The sequence below is a fragment of the Ornithorhynchus anatinus genome, chromosome X4 (genome assembly GCF_004115215.2).
Source record: "Ornithorhynchus anatinus isolate Pmale09 chromosome X4, mOrnAna1.pri.v4, whole genome shotgun sequence".
NCBI classification, from domain to species: Eukaryota; Metazoa; Chordata; class Mammalia; order Monotremata; family Ornithorhynchidae; genus Ornithorhynchus; species Ornithorhynchus anatinus.
The window spans coordinates 5,270,410-5,289,424 of NC_041752.1; the positions used below are offsets into that span (position 1 = coordinate 5,270,410).

The 19,015-nt window shown below is 61.3% G+C and overlaps 1 protein-coding gene across 1 annotated transcript; it reads left to right on the forward strand.

Annotated features, from left to right (window-relative positions):
* The first annotated feature begins 108 nt into the window (after positions 1–108).
* LOC114807846 (neutrophil gelatinase-associated lipocalin-like) lies at positions 109–13,381 on the forward strand. Its single transcript, XM_029054545.2, has 7 exons — positions 109–367; positions 2,499–2,632; positions 5,995–6,074; positions 6,316–6,432; positions 8,510–8,611; positions 12,847–12,869; positions 13,203–13,381. The coding sequence occupies exons 1-6, from the start codon at positions 275–277 to the stop codon at positions 12,867–12,869; spliced, it is 549 nt and encodes a 182-aa protein (XP_028910378.1). The 5' UTR covers positions 109–274; the 3' UTR covers positions 13,203–13,381.
* The last annotated feature ends 5,634 nt before the right edge of the window (positions 13,382–19,015 follow it).

Sequence of the window (19,015 nt, forward strand, 5' to 3'; positions counted from 1 at the left end):
TTCCTCCTCCCTTGAGCAATCCAGCCCAAGGAGAAATAATCCGGCCATTCGCCAAGACTTCCCGTCTGTGGATTTACCAATCCTTCCTGGAGTTGGCAAAGACGCCTCGGAACTCTCTCAACAGTTTGGTGAAATTCCAAGTCGGGGCCATAAATAGCGGACCGTTCGGCTCTCCCCACACCGGCCGCCTGCCCGCCTCCCTCTCTCCCTCCGTCCGGGCCCAGCGCTCCGGGGCCACCCCGGTCTCTTCCAGGAAGGCCCGCGCCGCTTCGGGATGAAGACCACCCTCTTGTGCATCGGGTTGACCCTGTTCTGCTCCCGGGCCCGGGCCGACGTCCCCGTGCAGCCCGATTTTCAGCCGGACAAGGTGAGCCGGAAAGGCCCGCGCTCGGAGCCCGGCGTCGGGGTCGGGGCCCGGGGCCGAGGGAGATGAGCAGCGGCAGTGGGAGGGGTGGTGATGGGGACGGGGGCGTTCATTAGGTGGGCTAACCGCAGGGGCCGGTGCAAGGGGACCGGCGGGGTCTACCGAGCGCCCCCCGGGGAACGCGGCGGACCGACGTGCCGCGTTTCGTGCCCACGGGGGGCTTCCGTTCGGGGAGCCTGCGTCGGAGGGGGAGCCGGGCTGCTGTTTTTCTTGGCGACGGCCCGTGGCCGAGCTCCCTCCGGCAGGGCGTTCCGGGGTGGGCTTTAGGGCGGTGTTTAGAGACTGGCGCCGACAGTCAGCCGCGGGAGGGCCAAGATATAGGGTGGGGAGTGACGGGAAACGAGGGGTCGGAGCCCGGGACCGGCCCCGGCTCCCTGCCCCGGGCCTCCTCCGCGGGCTCGGTCCCGGAGGGGGGAGACTGTGGCTTCCGAGCCGGGATGGTCCCCCGGCCGCCATCCTCGGCTGGGAACGCCGCGCCCCGCCGGCGAGCGCCCGCCCGCCGTCCGCTCTCCGTTGGGCTGCCCCGTCCGCCACCGGCGGGGCCTCGGCCTCTCCGCCGCGTGTCCCCGGGTTTCCCCGGCTTCCCGGGGCTCCTGGGCCGGTGTAGGTGCCGCACGCGCGGGCGCACGCGGGCGCACGCGCGCGGAGGCGTGTCCTCCGCTAAGCCAGTCTGTGGCCTCCCCCAACCCGGCCGCACCACCCCGTCGTGCAGTGCCGACCCCGTGGATGCATAGCGGTCGAGGCCGGAGCTCCCAGAGGGAAGGAGTGGGAAGAGGAGTGCCCGCCTGCCCCTCCGTCCGTGCCCTTCGTGTCTCTCTAATAGTAACGATGGCATTTGTTAAGCGCTTACTACGTGCAAAGCACTGCGGGGGGCGGGGGGATACGGGGAGGTCGTCCCACCTGGGGCTCACGGTCCTAATTGCCATTTTCCAGGATGGGGGAACTGAGGCCCAGAGAAGGGAAGTGACTCGCCCAGAGTCACCCGGCTGCCAGGCGGCGGGGCCGGGATTCGAACCCACGACCCCGGCTCCCGTGGCCGGGCTCTTGCCGCCGGGCCACGCTGCTTTCCCGCGATCCGGGGCCAGCCCGGAGTGCCACCGACGGGATGACGGAGAAGCAGCGTGGCTCGGCGGAGAGAGTACGGGCTTCGGGGCGGGGGTCAGAGGCTGCGGGTTCCAATCCCGGCTCCTCCGCTTGCCTGCCGCCTGACCTTGGGTAAGCCACTTCCCTTCCCAGGGCCTCAGTTCCCTCACCCGGAAAGTGGGGATGAAGGCTGGGACCCCCGCGTGGGACAACCGGATGACCCTGTATCTACTCCAGCGCTCAGAACGGCGCTGGGCACATAATAATAATTATGTTAGCATTTGTTAAACGCTTACTACGTGCAGAGCACCGTTCTAAGCGCCGGGGGAGATACGGGCTCATCGGGTCGTCCCACGTGAGGCTCCCAGTTAATCCCCATTTTCCAGACGAGGTCACCGAGGCCCAGAGGAGTGAAGCGACTCGCCCCCGGTCACCCAGCTGCCAAGTGGCCGAGCCGGCATTCGAACCCATGACCTCTGACACCCCGGCCCGGCCTCTTGCCGCTGAGCCGCGCTGACTTCTCTGTGCTAAGTGCTTAACGCGGACCGTAATTATTAGTATTATCGTTGACCGTGCTTGCCTGCATCGTCGGGTAAACTCGCTCACTCAGTAGTGAGTTAGCACGTGCAGGGCGCTGTACTAAGCGCTCGGAACGTACAGTTTGGCCACAGACCGCGACAACCCCTGCCCAGTCTGATCGGGGGGAGGGAAACCACACTCTCCTCCCTCTTGCCCGACCGCCCCCGGTCCAGCCGCCGGCTCCGAGGTCGGCAGGCCGCCTTCGTTCTCCTCCGGGTCGGGGGAACCGAGGCCCAGAGCGGGCACGCGACGTCCCCGCCGACGCGCGGCACGCGTGAGGGAGGGCCCCGCTGGGCGAGACCTTCCCGTTCGCCTGGCACCGTGGCGGCCCCAACCCGCCGCCGGGCCCCGGGGCGGGTGTCGGTCGGAGCCGGCAGTCACGGGGCGGGGGGCGGGGGGGGGTCCTCCGCAGTTCCAAGGGAGATGGTACGTGGTCGGCCTGGCCGTGAGCTCCGCGCCCGTCGAGGGGGGCTCTTTCAAGATGTACGCCACCACCTACCGGCTGCTCCCCGACCAGAGCTTCAACGTCACCTCCACCCTGCTCAGGTGAGTGCCTGGCCGAGATGGGCTCGGGGAGCCCGGGGTGGCGGGGAGGAGCCCGGGCGGCGCGGCCCACTGGAAAGAGCGCGGGCTTGGCGGTCGACGGCTGCGGGTTATTGATAATGATCTTGGGATCCGTGAAGCGCTCGCTAGGTGCCGAGCACCGTTCTAAGCGCCGGGGGGGGGGGGGCGGGGGATGCGGGGTCATCAGGCGGTCCCCCGTGAGGCTCACGGTCTTCGTCCCCATTTACCAGATGAGGGAACCGAGGCCCAGAGGAGCGAAGTCACTCGCCCACGGTCACCCGGCTGCCAAGTGGCCGAGCGGGGATAATAATAATGATAATGCCGGTATCTGTTAAGCGCTTACTAGGTGCCGAGCACCGTTCTAAGCGCTGGGGTAGACACGGGGTCGTCAAGGTCGTCCCACGTGAGGCTCCCGGTCTTCATCCCCATTTTCCAGACGGGGTCACTGAGGCCCAGAGAAGTGAAGTGACTCGCCCACGGTCACCCGGCTGCCAAGCGGCCGAGCGGGGATTCGAACCCCTGACCTCCGACTCCCAAGCCCGGGCTCTTGCCACTGAGCCCCGCTGCTTCCTTAAGATGAATAGAGGGAGCAAGCCGGGACAGTGCGGAAGGGAGCGGGAGAAGAGGAAAGGAGGGTTTAGTCCGGGAGGGCCTCTCGGAGGAAATAATAATAATAGTAACGTTGGTATGTGTTAAGCGCTTACTATGTGCAGAGCACCGTTCTAAGCGCTGGGGGAGATGCGGGGCCTCAGAAGCGAAGTGACTCGGCCACGGTCGCCCAGCTGCCAAGCGGCCGAGCCGGGATTCAAACCCCCGACCTCCGACTCCCAAGCCCGGGCTCTTGCCCCGGAGCCGCGCTGCTTCCTTATTGAAAGAGACCTGGTGCCAGCCCATTTTTCACCCACCCGCCCTCTCTGAAAACGGGTTCAGGGTGCCCTCCTACCTTCCTTAACTTCTATTTTTTAACCACTCAATCTCCAAGGGCTCCTTCCCCTCTGCCTTCAAACGTGCCCACGTCTCCCCCATCCTAAAAAGACCCGCTCTCGACCCCACTTCCCCCTCCAGTTATCGCCCTATCTCCCTACTACCCTTCCTTTCCAAAATCCTAGAACGAGTCGTCTACGATCGATGCTTAGAATTCCTTAACTCCCATTCTCTCCTAGACCCCCTCCGACCTGGCTTCCGTCCCCTCCGCTCGACCGAGACCGCTCTCTCTAAGGTCACCCGTGACCTCCTTCTCGCCAGATCCAATGGCTCCTACTCCATTCTGATCCTCCTTGACCTCTCTGCTGCCTTTGACACCGTCGACCATCCCCTCCTCCTCCACACCCTATCTCACCTCGGCTTCACGGACTCCGTCCTCTCCCGGTTCTCCTCTCGCCTCTCCGGCCGGTCATTCTCGGTCTCCTTCGCCGGCGCCTCCTCCCCCTCCCGTCCTTTAACCGTTGGAGTTCCTCAAGGGTCGGTTCTCGGCCCTCTTCCGTTCTCCATTTACACTCACTCCCTCGGTGAACTCATCCGCTCTCACGGCTTCGACTACCATCTCTACGCCGACGACGCGCGGATCTACATCTCCGCCCCTGTCCTCTCCCCCTCCCTTCGGGCTCGCGTCTCCTCCCGCCTCCGGGACGTCTCCGCCTGGATGTCGGCCCCCCACCTGAAACTCGACACGAGCGAGACCGAGCTCCTCGTCTTCCCTCCCGAACCCGGTCCTCTCCCAGACTTCTCTATCACCGTGGATGGCACGACCGTCCTTCCCGTCTCTCGGGCCCGCGATCTCGGTGTCGTCCTTGACTCGTCTCTCTCGTTCACCCCGCGCGTCCTATCCGTCACCGAGACCCGCCGGTTTCACCTCTACGATATCGCCGAGATCCGCCCTCTCCTCTCCACCCGGACGGCTACCTTACCGCTACGGGCTCTCGTCATATCCCGGCTAGACTACCGTGTCGGCCTTCTCTCTGACCTCCCTTCCTCCTCTCTCGCCCCGCTCCGGTCTATTCTTCACTCCGCCGCCCGGCTCATCTTCCCGCAGAAACGATCCGGGCGTGTCGCTCCCCTTCTTAAACGACTCCGGTGGTTGCCCACCGACCTCCGCTCCAAACAGAAACTCCTCACTCTAGGCTTCGAGGCTGTCCGTCACCTCGCCCCTTCCTACCTCTCCTCCCCTCTCTCTTTCCACCGCCCACCCCGCACGCTCCGCTCCTCCGCCGCCCGCCTCCTCGCCGTCCCCCGGTCTCGCCCGTCCCGCCGTCGACCCCCGGGTCGCGTCCTCCCGCGGTCCCGGGACGCCCTCCCCCCTCGCCTCCGCCGAACCGATTCTCTTTCCCTCTTCGAAACCCTACTTAAAACTCACCTCCTCCGAGAGGCCTTCCCAGACTGAGCTCCTCTTCTCCCTCTACTCCCTCTGCCATCCCCCCTTCACCTCTCCGCAGCTTAACCCTCTTTTTCCCCTTTTCCCTCCGCTCCTCCACCTCTCCCTTCCCATCCCCACGGCACCGTGCTCGTCCGCTCGACTGTATATATTTTTCGTTACCCTATTTATTTTGTTAATGAATTGTACATCGCCTCGATTCTATTCAGTCGCCATCGGTTCTTACGAGACGTTCTTCCCCTCGACTCTATTCATCGCCATCGTTCTCGTCTGTCCGTCTCCCCCGATCAGACCGTGAGCCCGTCGAACGGCAGGGACCGTCTCTATCCGTTGCCGACTTGTTCATCCCAAGCGCTTAGTACAGTGCTCTGCACATAGTAAGCGCTCGATAAATACTATTGAATGTTTACCCATCCCCGTCCCCGGTAGAGAGGTGGTGCCCCACCCTTTCAGGTGGCTTGGCGGAGAGATGCCAAAACCCGACCTGAGCCCGCCCCCCCCCCCCGGGTCATGCAAAGGGCCCAGGGGATCCCCCACCCCAGAACATCAGAGGTGAGAAGCAGCGGGGCTCGGGAGTCCGAGGTCATGGGTTCGAATCCCGGCGCGGCCACCTGGCAGCTGGGGGACTGGGGGCGGGTCGCTACGCTTCTCGGTGCCTCAGTCCCCTCCTCTGTCAAATGGGGACGAAGACTGTGACCCCCCCCCCCACGTGGGACCACCCCATCGCCCCGTATCTCCGGTAGCGCTTAACAGATAGCAGCGTTACGATTATTACTATCAATCGGGCGAGGTGGATAGAGTCCGGGACTGGGACCCAGAAGGACCCGGGAGACGAGAGCCGGGGAGCCGGTGGCGGGGTGGGGGGGCGGGCGGGGTCTCGGGTCGAACACCCCCCGTCCCCGTCCCCCCCCAAAATGGCCTCCACTTCCTCCGGGCCCCCCCCGGGCCTCACGCCGGCCGACCGTGCCCACAGGGGAGAGCGGTGCGACAAGTGGGTCAGGACGTTCGTCCGGAAAGATCGGCCCGGCAGGCTCACCCTGGGCAACGTCGGTGGTGAGTCCCGGCGGCCCGGCTCCCCCACGACCTTGAGGATTGACCTCGGGGCCTCATCCCCAGGCAGCTGGCTGGGGGGGCAAAGGGGAGCAGGGGGACGCCGCCCGGAGGGGAGCGTCCCGGCCTTGAAATCCCGATTTCCGAGGGGTCCCGGGGGGGGGGGGGTGGAGGCGGGGGGTCTCCCGGCCCCTCCCTCTGGGTGACGGATTAATTTCCCGCTCGCTCCATCGACGGAGATCAGCCTACGGAGTGAAGGACTACACCGTCAGTGTCATGGAGACCAACTACGAGGAATATTCCATCGTGCATTTTAAGAAGGTTGTGGCCGACAAGACCTTCTACAAGATAACCCTCTATGGTACGTTCTCGGCCCCTTCCCTCTTCTTCCCGCCTCGGGGCATCCTGCCCCAGCCCCCCTCCAACGCCCCGTCCGCCCACGGGCTTGGCTGTATGATAATAATAACACTAATATCTGTTAAGCTCTTCCCATGTGCCGGGCCCCACGTTAAGCGCTGGGTTGGACGCGAGCCGATCGAGCCGGACCCCGTCCGGCCTCGCGGTCTCGATCCCCGTTTTACAGATGAGGTGACTGTGCGCGGAGCACCGGACGAAGCGCTTGGGAGAGCGCGGTACTGCAGAGCTGGGAGGCGCGATCCCTAACGGGGTTCGTTAAGCGCTTATCAGGAGCCGAGCACCGGGCCGAGAGTTGGGGCGGATCCTAGATAACTAGGTCAGACGCGATCACCGCGGCGGGAGGACGGATAGAGAAGCAGCGTGGCTCGGTGGAAAGAGCACGGGCTTGGGAGTCCGAGGTCGTGGGTTCGAATCCCGGCTCCGCCACTTAGCTGTGTGACCGTGGGCGGGTCACTTAACTTCTCTGTGCCCCAGTTCCCTCATCTGGAAAATGGGGATGAAGACCGTGAGCCTCGCGTGGGACAACCCGATGACCCTGGATCTCCCCCGGCGCTTAGAACGGTGCTCTGCACATAGTAAGGGCTTAGCAAATACCAACACTATTATCATTATTATTCAACCCCTGTTTTACAGATGAGGAAACCGAGGCCCAGAGAGGTTTTTTTTTTTTTAAATGGTATATATTAAGCGCTCGCTATGTGCCGAGCACTGTACTAAGCACCTCTCTTAACCTCTCGCTTAACCTCTCTGTGCCTCAGTCACCTCGTCTGTAAGATGGGGATTCCTAATAATGTTGGTATTTGTTAAGCGCTCACTGTGTGCCGAGCACTCTTCTAAGCGCCGGGGGAGATAGAGGGTCATGAGGTTGTCCCGTGTGAGGCTCCCGGTCTTCATCCCCGTTTGACAGGGGAGGGAGGCGAGGCCCAGAGACGTGAGGTGACTCGCCCACAGTCACCCAGCTGCCAGGTGGCCGAGCCGGGATTCGAACCCATGACCTCGGACTGCCCGGCCCGGCCTCTCGCCACTGAGCCGCGCCGCTTCTCTTAAGACTGTGAGCCCCACGTGGGACAAATCGATTACCTTGCATCCACCCCAGCGCTTAGAACAGCGCTTGGCATATAGTAAGTGCTTACCAGATACCATAATTATTGTTATTATGACCCCCTAGGAAGCACTTAAATACCACACTTCTCATCTTCCTCTAAGACCCGCTTCGCGAAGCCTGAAATGAAAAATTCCATCCTCTCTTTCAAATCCGTATCACTCGATCCCCTTCTGCAGTCTGCCGGGATTCCACCTGCCCTCTCGGGAATTCGAACGAACGCACGGAATGTCCTTCGGCCTCCCTCCGGGAACCCGGGCCCTCCGGGCGGGTGGTGCTGGTTACCGAAGAGGCCAAAACAGAGTCGGTTCAAAGCCGTTTGGATCCGAGAGAAACAGATCCCCCCCCAGGCTTCCCGTCCACCCCGCAGCTGGGGAGAAACCCGACGCCGTCGAGTTCCCGCGCTTCCCTTCTCTGGGCCTCAGTCACTTCATCCGCAAAATGGCGGTTGGGACCGTGACCCCATTTGCTTGGATTCGCCCCGACGCTTAGAACGGCGCCTGGCACAGAGCGACCGCTCACCAGATACCCCGACAGCCCGTCAGCGGGCAGCGACGGCCTCTATCTGGTGCCGAGCTGTCCGTTCCGAGCGCTCGGTCCAGTGCCCCGCACGTAGTAAGCGCTCAGTAAACACTATTGAACGAATGAGACGTATCCCGATCGGATCGCGTCCTCTCCGCCGCGCGGCTCAGAGTCTAAGGGACGGGGAGGACGGATACCTTACCCCCATTTTTCAGCTGAAAATAACGAGGACGGAGAGGTGAAGTGACCGGCCCGGAGTCACACGGCAGACGCGGGGCAGAGCTGGGATCAGCCCCCAAGTCTCTCGCCTCCCGAGGCCGGGATCTTTCCACCGGGCCCCGCTCCGTCCCCGGCTTCCGAGGGGAAGGCTCCTCTAACTCTGCCTCTTGGGCTCCAGGGCGGACGAAGGAGCTGAGACCTGAACTGAAGGAGAGGTTCGTCCGGGTGGCCAAGGAGCAGGGACTCAAAGATGACCACGTTGGTTTCCTGCCCAAAGTCGGTGAGTCTCGGCTGGGATTTGAGCAAGAGGTGGGAGAGGGGAGACCCCCGGGGGGATTGGGCCACTCCGGGTTTTCGGGACCCGAGTTTGGATTTCTGTTCCTTTAGTTAACGGTATTTGTTATCATCAAACGCTTACTACTAATAATAATGTTGGCATTTGTTAAGCGCTTACTACACGCGGGGCGCTGTTCTAAGTGCTGGGGGAGATGGAGGGTGAACAGGTTGTCCCACGTGAGGCTCACGGTCTTCACCCCCTTTTACAGATGAGGTGACTGAGGCCCAGAGAAGTGAAGTGACTTGCCCACAGTCACACGGCTGACAGGTGGCGGTGCCGGGATTAGAACCCATGACCTCTGACTCCCGTGCCCGGGCTCTTTCCACTGAGCCACGCTACTGTGCATCTGTTCTGAGCACTGCGGTGGATACGAGTTAAAAATAATAGCAACGTTAGTATTTGTTAAGCGCTTAATCTGCGCAGAGCCCCGTTCTAAGCGCCGGGGGAGATACAGGGTCATCGGGTTAATAACGTTGGCATTTGTTAAACGCTTACTACGTGCCAAGCACTGTTCTAAGCACTGGGGGACATACAAGGGGATCAGGTTGTCCCACATGCGGCTCACAGTCTTCATCCCCTTTTTACAGATGAGGGAACTGAGGCCCAGAGAAGTGAAGCGACTTGCCCCAAGTCACACAGCTGACAAGCGGCAGAGCCGGGATTTGAACCCACGATCTCTGACTCCCTAGCCCGTGCTCTTTCCACTGAGCCACACTGCTTCTCTCTAGAGAAGCACTCTAGAAGCACTGCGTCTCTTCGCGGGTTGTCCCGCGGGAGGCTCCTAGTTAGTCCCCATTTTCCAGATGAGGTCACCGAGGCCCAGAGAAGCCAAGCGACTCGACCACGGTCCCCCAGCTGCCAAGTGGCCGGGCCGGGATTCGGACCCGTGACCTCCGACTCCCAAGCCCCGGGCTCTCGCCACTGAGCCGCGCCGCTTCTCTTCCGGCCTTCAGTGATCGGGTCAGACCGAGTCCCTGTCCCCCATGGGAGTGTGACAGTATAAGTAGGAGGGAGGACGGGTTTTTCATCCTCATTTTCCAGCCGAGGCACAGGGGAGTTGATCGACCCGCCCGAGGACGTTCGCTCGATCGTCTTGATCGAGCGCTTGCTGGGTACGGAGCACTGGACTAAGCACTCGGGAAAGGAAAATACTGCAGTAAAGAGAGACGGTCCCCGCCCGCAACGGGCCCACAGTCTAGAGGGGTGGAGACGTTCATTCATTCATTCAACAGTATTTATTGAGCGCTTACCATGTGCAGAGCACTGTACTAAGCGCTTGGAATGGACAGATCGGTAACAGATAGAGACGGTCCCTGCCCTTTGCCGGGCGCACGGTCTAATCGGGGGAGACGGACGGACGAGAACAGTGGCGATAAATAGAATCGAGGGGATGGACATCTCATTAACCAAATAATAGAATCAAGGCGATGTACATCTCATTAACAAAATAAATAGGGTAACGAAAATATATACAGTCGAGCGGACGAGCACGGTGCCGAGGGGATGGGAAGGGAGAGGGGGAGGAGCGGAGGGAGAGGGGGGAAAAGAGGGCTTAGCTGAGGGGAGGTGAAGGGGGGAGCAGAGGGAGCAGAGGGAAAAGGGGGAGCTCGGTCTGGGAAGGCCTCTCGGAGGAGGTGACCTCTAAGTAGGGTTTTGAAAAGGGGCGGAGAATCGGTTCGGCGGGGGCGAGGAGGGAGGGCGTCCCGGGACCGCGGGAGGACGCGGCCCGGGGGTCGACGGCGGGACGGGCGAGACCGGGGGACGGCGGGGAGGCGGGCGGCGGGGGAGCGGAGCGGGCGGGGTGGGCGGCGGAAAGAGGGAAGGGAGGAGAGGTGGGAGGGGGCGAGGTGACGGACAGCCTCGAAGCCTAGAGTGAGAGGTTTTTGTTTCGTGGAGACAGACAGCCATACCGTAAGCAGTCAGCGATATAAATAACTGAAACGACAGATCTCTGTACGTGAGTCCCGGAGGAGGGCGGGGAGCGGAGGGAAGGGCAAAGGGAGCGAGTCAGGGTGGCGCGGAAGGGAGCGGGAGATGAGGAAAAGTGGGGATAAGTCCGGGAAGGCCTCTTGGAGGAGCGGGGCCTTCAGCGAGAGAAGCAGCGCGGCTCAGTGGAAAGAGCCCGGGCTGGGGAGTCCGGGGTCATGGGTTCGAATTCCCGGGCTCGGCCACCTGGCAGCTGGGCGACCGCGGGCGAGTCACTTCGCGTCTCCGGGCCTCAGTTCCCTCCTCTGGAAAATGGGGATGAAGACTGGGACGACCTGATGAGCCTGGATCTCCCCCGGCGCTCAGAACGGTGCCCCGCACGCAGTAAGCGCTTCGCAAATACCAACGTTAATATTATTATTAAGGCTTCGAAGTTGGGGGCGGGGGGAGTCACCGTCTGGTGCACGAGGTCACGCAGCAGACAGGTGGAGGAGCCGGGATTGGAATCCAGGTCCCCTGGCTCCCGGGCCCGTGGACCTCCCCCCAGCCCACGCTCCTTTATCCCATTCCCACAACCTCTCCTGGGCTCTGGCCAGACCTAGGCCATCTCCTCGCTCAGTCAGCCAATCCACTAGTGGTATCTATTGAAAGATTCCCGGGCTTGGGAGTCAGAGGTCACGGGTTCGAATCCCGGCTCGGCCCCTTGTCAGCTGTGGGACTGCGGGCGAGTCACTTCGCTTCTCTGTGCCTCAGCGACCCCATCTGCCGAATGGGGATGAAGACCGTGAGCCTGACGAGGGACCACCCGATGACCCCCGTATCTCCCCCGGCGCTCAGAACGGGGCTCGGCACCCAGTAGGCGCTTAACAAATACCAACGTTATGATTACTGAGCACTTACTGCGTATAGAGCACCGTACACGGTGCGTGGGAGAGGACGGTAGGGTGAGTCGCCGCGATGGCGGCTCTCAAGGAGTCTTCTGGGCGCAGAGCACCGGACCGAGCACTTGGGAGAGGATAAAAGAGTTAGGAGCAGAGCACCGGACTGACCGCGAGCCCGCTGTGGGCCGGGATCGTCCCTCTCTGTTGCCCAGTTGTACTTTCCGCACGCTTAGCACGGTGCTCTGCACACAGGAAGCGCTCAGGAAACAGCCCTGATCTATTGACTGACGGAGAAGCAGCGGGGCTCAGGGGACGGAGCACCGGCTGGGGAGTCGGAGGTCGTGGGTTCTAATCCCGGCTCCGCCACTGGTCAGCCGTGCGACTTTGGGCGAGTCGCTTCACTTGGCTGGGCCTCAGTGACCTCATCTGGAAAATGGGGATGAAGACGGTGAGCCCCACGTGGGACAACCTCGTTACCTCGTATGCACCCCAGTGCGTGGAACAGCGCTTGGCACATAGGACGCGCTTAACGGGAACCACTATTGTTATTATCATTAGGGAGGCAGCGGAGCTTCCGGGGCTCGACGTGCTGGGCGGTCTTAATTATTACTACGATGGGACTGGTTAAGTGCTTCCTATGTGCCAAGCACTAGTCTCGAGAAGCAGCGTGGCTCAGTGGAAAGAACCCGGGCTTGGGAGTCAGAGGTCATGGGTTCGAATGCCGGCTCTGCCACTTGCCAGCTCTGTGACTTTGGGCAAGTCACTTAACTTCTCTGTGCCTCAGTGACCTCATGTGTAAAATGGGGATTAACCGTGAGCCTCACGTGGGACAACCTGACGACCCTGTATCTACCCCAGCGCTTAGAACAGTGCTCTGCACAGGGTAAGCGCTTAACAAATACCGACAATTATTATTATTATTAGTCTAAGCACTGGGGGGTGATACAAGTTAATCGGATTGGACACAGACCCCGCCCCACCTGGGCCTCACACACATTGTAAGCGCTCAGTAAATACTATTGGATGAATGAATCCTCATTTTCCAGATGAGGTGACTGAGGCCCAGAGGGGGAAAAACGACTCGCCCAAGGTCACACAGCAGACATGCGCTTTAGAACCCGGGTCCTTCTCACTCCCAAGCCCGTGCCCGACCCACTCGGCCACGCTGCCCGGCCTTGGCCCCGTCCCTGGCCTCTCCGTTTTCCCACCACATTCCCGTGGGATGGCTCGGCGACCACACGGAAGGTAATTCCCGCCGCTCCTCTGAGCCTCTGGCGAGTCCGGGAAGCGAGACATCGCTTCTGGACTGAGGAGGGGGAGGCGGCTCAGGAAAGGGAACCGTCTTGACCGAGGTCTCTGTTTTTCCCGCAGATAAATGCATCGATGAGGACTGAGTGAGTAGCCGTCTCTGGGAAAGAATTGGATTTTGGTGGGGGGCGGGATGGGAGTGGGTGTGGGGGATGGGAACGACGGGAGGGAAGGGAGAGGTGGGAACGGGGACGGGAAGGAGGAACGGGGGCAGAGCTCCCGTCATGGGATCTCCGATCCGCCAAGGGGGACGGCGGAGGGAGGGAAGGGAAGAGGAGACACCCGACGTCCCCTCTCGTCCGGTCCTGTCTCTTGTTCTTTCTTCATCTTCCTCGCCCTGTCAACTCAGTCCTTTCTCTCAGCCGCCCCTCTCCCGCTCCCTTCTTTTCTCCCACTCACCGTGTGTCTCTTTCCCACAGCCCGGGCCAAAGGATGAGACGCTGCCCCAGCTTCCCGCCCACAAAGGAAGGCCCGAGATTCAGAACACCCCCCCCCCCCCCCCCCCGCTCATCGCGGTCCCCGGCTTGCTCTTTCTCTAAGCTCTCCCCCGACGTGACGCAACCGAATAAAGACACCCGGCTTCCCCGTCTCCTCGGAACCCCGAATCCAGTTCTTCTCGCCGCCTCCGTCCCGTCAGCCCCGACGCGCGTGTCCGAGACCCGGCGGAGCTCAGGATCGCTGTCGGCAACCGGACGGGGAAGACACGGCCTGGCCGAGAGAGCGCGGGACCGACCAGTTCTCCTTCCCCCCCCCCCCCGCCTCCTCCCCGCTCCGTCACCTCGGTTAAGTCGTTTCGCTTCTCCGTGCTGCGGTTCTCTCATCCGTAAACCGGGGATTAAATACCAGTTCGATCGGTCAATCGGTCAGGTGTTTATCGAGGGTCTTTACTGGCTGCGGAGCACTGTCCTGAGCACTTGGGAGGATACATAGAGTCGGCAGGCATGCTCCTCACGGAGCTTTCGTTCTACGGGAGGAGACGGACGTCGAAATAAATGGGGGCAGCGGCAAAATGCAAAGACGTGTCTCCCTCCCCTTTGGACCACGTTGCACTGGGCCCGTGTCCCATCTGACGATCTGGAATCTACTACGGTGCTTGACGCGTGATAATAACGAAAATAACAATAATTGTCATATTTGTTAAGCGCCTACTACGTGCCAGGCACCCGAACTAGGCTCCGGGGTGGGTACCGAGTAATTGCGTTGGCCGCGGTTCCTGTCCCACGTTGGGCAGGCGGTCTGAATCCCCATTTTCCAGATGAGGTCACTGAGGCGCAGAGAAGCGAAGCGGCTCGCCCGAGGTCACACAGCAGACGAGTGGCCGAGCCGGGATTAGAACCCACGTCCTCTGACTCCCAGGCCCGGGGCCTTTCCACCGAGCCACGCCGCTTCCCCACAAGACACCTGCCTCGTACTGATGACCGCCCCAGTGTTTGTCTAGCGCTTGCTACCGATCGACGGTATTTACTGAGCACTTACTATGTGCAGAGCACTGCGCTAAGCGCCCGGGAGAGGACGCCAAGACGGAATTAGCGGACCCATTCCCTCCCCGCAACGAGCTCGCTGAGTGCCGAGGTAACGATAATAACGTTGGTATCCGTTAAGCGCTTACTACAGGGTCATCGGGTCGTCCCCCGTAGGGCTCCCAGTCTTCATCCCCGTTTTCCATTTCACTGGGGCCCAGAGAAGTGAAGTGACTTGGCCACGGTCACACAGCTGACAGGCGGCGGAGCCGGGCTTCGAACCCGTGACCTCTGACTCCCCAGCCCGGGCTCTTTCCACCGAGCCCCGCTGCTTCTCTTCTACCTTCCACTGAGGTAGCTGCAGTTCAGTCGGAGCAGACGCAGACACCGGGGAGGGGGAAGAGGTGTAGAAACCCCATTTCCCAGCCGAGGCAACCGAGGCACGGAGAAGCGGAGCAGCCGGTCGAGGCCGCCCCGTCTCCCGGTCCCGGGCTCTTTCCGCTAGCCCGCTCTGTGACCGTGGGCAAGTCGCCTCCCTCCCCCGGGCCTCGGCGTGGACCGCGGGGATGGAGACCCGTGAGCCCCACGGGGGCCGGGGGACTGTGACCGACATGATTTGCTTCTCTCCACCCCGCCGCTTGGGACGGTGCGTGGCATTCATTCAGTCGGGTCGTATTTGTTGAGCGCCTACGCTGTGCGGAGCGCGGGGGAGAGGACCCTGCAGCAATAAGGCGCGTTTCCCGCCCACAGTGAGTTTCCGGCCTTTGGTTCTAATTCCTCCGGTGATGTTACGTGCCAGAGTAGTCACACGCTCGGCGGGACGGACGCGCGGTGGGCCCTTAACGAATACCGACGGGCCCGTGCTGTTCTCACCGTAATATTTCGTGGATCTCTCCGCCTCTACCCTCGACCCCCTCATCGCCGCCCCTTGCCCCCCAGCCCCTCACCGTCGCGGCCGAAGCCTTATCGACGTCCCACGTGTCGCCGGTTTTCCCGCCCCTCCCTTCTCCCCCGTCCGCCTTTCCTCCACCCACTCGCGCCTCTCGCCGTCTCGCGTAAGCCCGCGGCCGTCACCCTTTCCACTCCAGGCCTCCCTGGCGACGGGACTCTGAGGGGGGAGGCGACTCCACGGTGGACACACTCGTCTCAAGAGCGGGATAAGTTCTTCAGGCTCAGAAGGGTGAACCGATACCTCAGACAGCAGCCCAACGGATCACACCCACCCCCGCGACCCTCCGGGACTGCAGATGGAGGGATCGCTCAACAGTGTTTATTTCAATAGTATTTATTGAGCGCTTACTACGTGCAGAGCACTGGACCGAGCGCTTGGATTGTACAGTTCGGCAACAGAGTCAGTCCCTGCCCCGTGACGGCCTAAACGGGAGAGACGGACGGATAAAGCAAAACGGAACAAAACAAAAACCAGACGACGTCATCGAGATAAATAGAATCAAGGGGATGCGCACCTCATTAACAAAATAAATAGGGTGACCTGGTCAGTGACTAATAATAGTAACGATAATGTTGGTCTTTGTTAAGCGCTTACTCTGTGCGGAGCACTGTTCTAAGCGCTGGGGGAGATACAGGGGAATGAGGTGGTCCCCCGGGAGGCTCCCGGTCTTCATCCCCAGTTTCCAGAGGAGGGAACTGAGGTCCAGAGAAGTGAAGTGACTTGCCCACAGTCACACAGCTGCCAGGTGGACTAGGCTGGACTGGGTCAGTGCAGGTGGGGTCACTCTCCAGCGGTCGCCTCGTTCAGGCTCCAGGAAAGCAGCGCGGCTCAGCGGAGAGAGGCCGGGCTTGGGAGTCAGAGGTCAAGGGTCCGGATCCCGCCTCGGCCCCTTGGCAGCCGGGTGACTGTGGGCGAGTCACTTCACTTCTCTGGGCCTCGGTTCCCTCATCTGGAAAATGGCGATGACGACTGGGAGCCTCACGTGGGACAATGTGATGAGCCTGTATCTCCCCCGGCGCTTAGAACAGTGCCCCGCACAGAGTAAGCGCTTAACGAACACCAACATCGTTATCTCTCTAGGTTCGGCCACCCGTTACCAGTCAATCGACGGGGTTTATTGAGCGCTCGCTCTGTGCAGAACACTCGGCCCTTGGGAGAATACGACAGATCCGCCCACAGAGTAGACAGACCTGGCAATAAACCGTGGCTAGGGGTCCCCTCTCGGGGTGGCACCCGGAGAGTTTCCAGTCCTCTACCAGTCTCGACTTACGGGAGGGGCCGGCAGAGGCCGACCCCGTCCCTTCCTGGCTTGCCCAGTGGCTAGCGAGCGGAAGGCCACCTGCTGCAGGTCAAACCACCCCCGTGCCGGGCAGCGGCGGCCCTCGAGAGAGTCCGAGGGTGGACGCTCGGGTTTCCTGCCCGGACGGAGGCGAGCGTCGACCGCTTCTGGATTTGTACCAAGAAAACTCTTATGGATCTCGGGCGAAAACCGAGGTTATCTCAGGGAAAGCGGCGTGGCTCAGTGGAAGGAGCCCGGGCTTGGGAGTTAGAGATCACGGGTTCGAATCCCAGCTCCGCCGCTCGGCAGCCGGGTGACTGTGGGCGAGTCACTTCGCTTCTCTGGGCCTCGGTTTCCTCGTCTGGAAAATGGGGATGAAGACCGTGAGCCTCACGTGGGGCAACGTGATGACCCCGTATCTCCCCCAGCGCTTAGGACGGTGCTCTGCATATAGCGAGCGCTTAACAAATACCAACATTATTATTACTATCCAGTTCTCCTTTGCCTCTGGGGCCAAAGGCAGAGTGTTTTCCTCCCAGCCACCGTCCCGGTAAGCTCCAAAGGCGAGCCATATCCCTCTGCATTAAAAAAAAAACCCCTCTCCACCGACACCAAGGCACTCACTCGACTCTCTTCATCATAATATATCGACCGCCCCCTCCCCAGTCACCTTAATAGTAATAATGATAGCTATTGAGCACTTACTGTGCACATTCTACCAGACATTGGGCAAGAATGCACAGGTAGGGGTGAGAGGGAGGGGCTCTACCTTCTAACTCTACCCCATTCTCCACGGCCTGGGCCCCTCGGCTCATGCTAATAATGATAACTGTAGTACCTATGGATCTTTTACGGAGAGAAGCGGCGGGGCTCAGTGGCGAGAGCCCGGGCTTGGGAGTCAGAGGTCACGGGTCCGGATCCCGGCTCGGCCGCTTGGCAGCTGGGGGACCGTGGGCGAGTCGCTTCGCTTCCCTGGGCCTCCGTTCCCTCCTCTGTCAAATGGGGATGAAGACCGGGAGCCTCACGCGGGACCACCCGATGACCCTGTATCTCCCCCCCCCCCCCGGCGCTTAGAACGGTGCCCCGCATCTAGTAAGCGCTTAACAGGTACCCGCATTATGATTATCTGCTCCCGGAACGATGGCAGAAGGGGGTGGAGCGTTCTCGGAGAGACGACTCCACGGCATACGGCAAGCGAGAGGGGAAATGGTAAGGCATAACGCCACGGACGTACGTGCCGGGGGCTGGGGTGGACCGTCGAAGGGATCTGAGGGTAGTGATGATAACAATAATGATAATAATAATATTCGTTAAGCGCTCACTAGGTGCCGGACACTGTGCTAAGTGCCGGGGGTGGATACGAGCAAATCGGGTCGGATATAGTCCCTGTCCCACGTAGGGCTCCCGGTCTCAAATCCCCATCTGACGGACGAGGGAACCGAGGCCCGGGGAAGTGAAGTGACTTACCCAAGGTCACACACGCGGCAGACCAGCGGCGGAACCGGGATTAGAACCCACGAACCTCTGCCTCTCAGGCTGCTTCTCACAGACAAATGCTGCCAGACGCTCATTTCAAAGGTGAAATGAGGTCTTAGTCCGGGGAGGCCTCTCGGAGGAGAGGTCATTTTAGGGGGGTTGTGAAGTTGGGGAGAATGGCGGCACTGTCATATATGAAGGGGGACGGAGCTCCAGGCCACAGGGAAGGCGTGGGTAATAATAATAATAATGTTGGTATTTGTTAAGCGCTTACTAGGCGCAGAGCACTGTTCCAAGCGCTGGGGGAGATCCGGGGTCATCGGGTCGTCCCCCATGAGGCTCCCGGTCTTCGTCCCCATTTTCCAGCTGAGGGACCTGAGGCCCAGAGAAGTGAAGTGACTCGCCCACGGTCACCCGGCTGCCAGGTGGCCGAGCCGGCATTCGAACCCGTGACCCCTGCCTCCCAAGCCCGGGCTCTTGCCACCGAGCCCCGCTGGGTAACGGGTGGAAGGTGGGACAGATGCGATTAGGTCGGCGTTAGAGGAGCAGAGCGTACGGGTTGGGTTGGGTTGGGGTGATGACGATCGTCTTTATTAAGCGCTTGCTGCGTGCCGAGCACTGTTCTGAGCCCTGGGGGAGATACAGGGCGATCAGGTCGTCCCCCCGTGGGGGCTCACGGTCTTCATCCCCATCTTCCAGATGGGGTCACTGAGGCCCAGAGAAGTAGAGTGACTTGCCGAAGGCGACAGAGCGGACAAGTGGCGAAGGCGGTCAGCGGTAAAGGCGAGGGAGAGAGCTCACCGAGTGCCGCGAAGGCGATGGTGAGGAGTTTCCACGTGATACGGGAGTGGATGGACAACCAGTGGAGGTTCTTAGAGAAGCAGCGGGGCTCAGCGGAAAGAGGTCGGGCTTGGCAGTCAGAGGTCGTGGGTTCGAATCCCGGCTCTGCCACTTGTCAGCTGTGGGACCGCGGGCGAGTCGCTTCACTTCTCCGGGCCTCAGTTCCCTCACCTGGAAAATGGGGATGAAGACCGGGAGCCTCACGTGGGACAACCCGATGCCCCT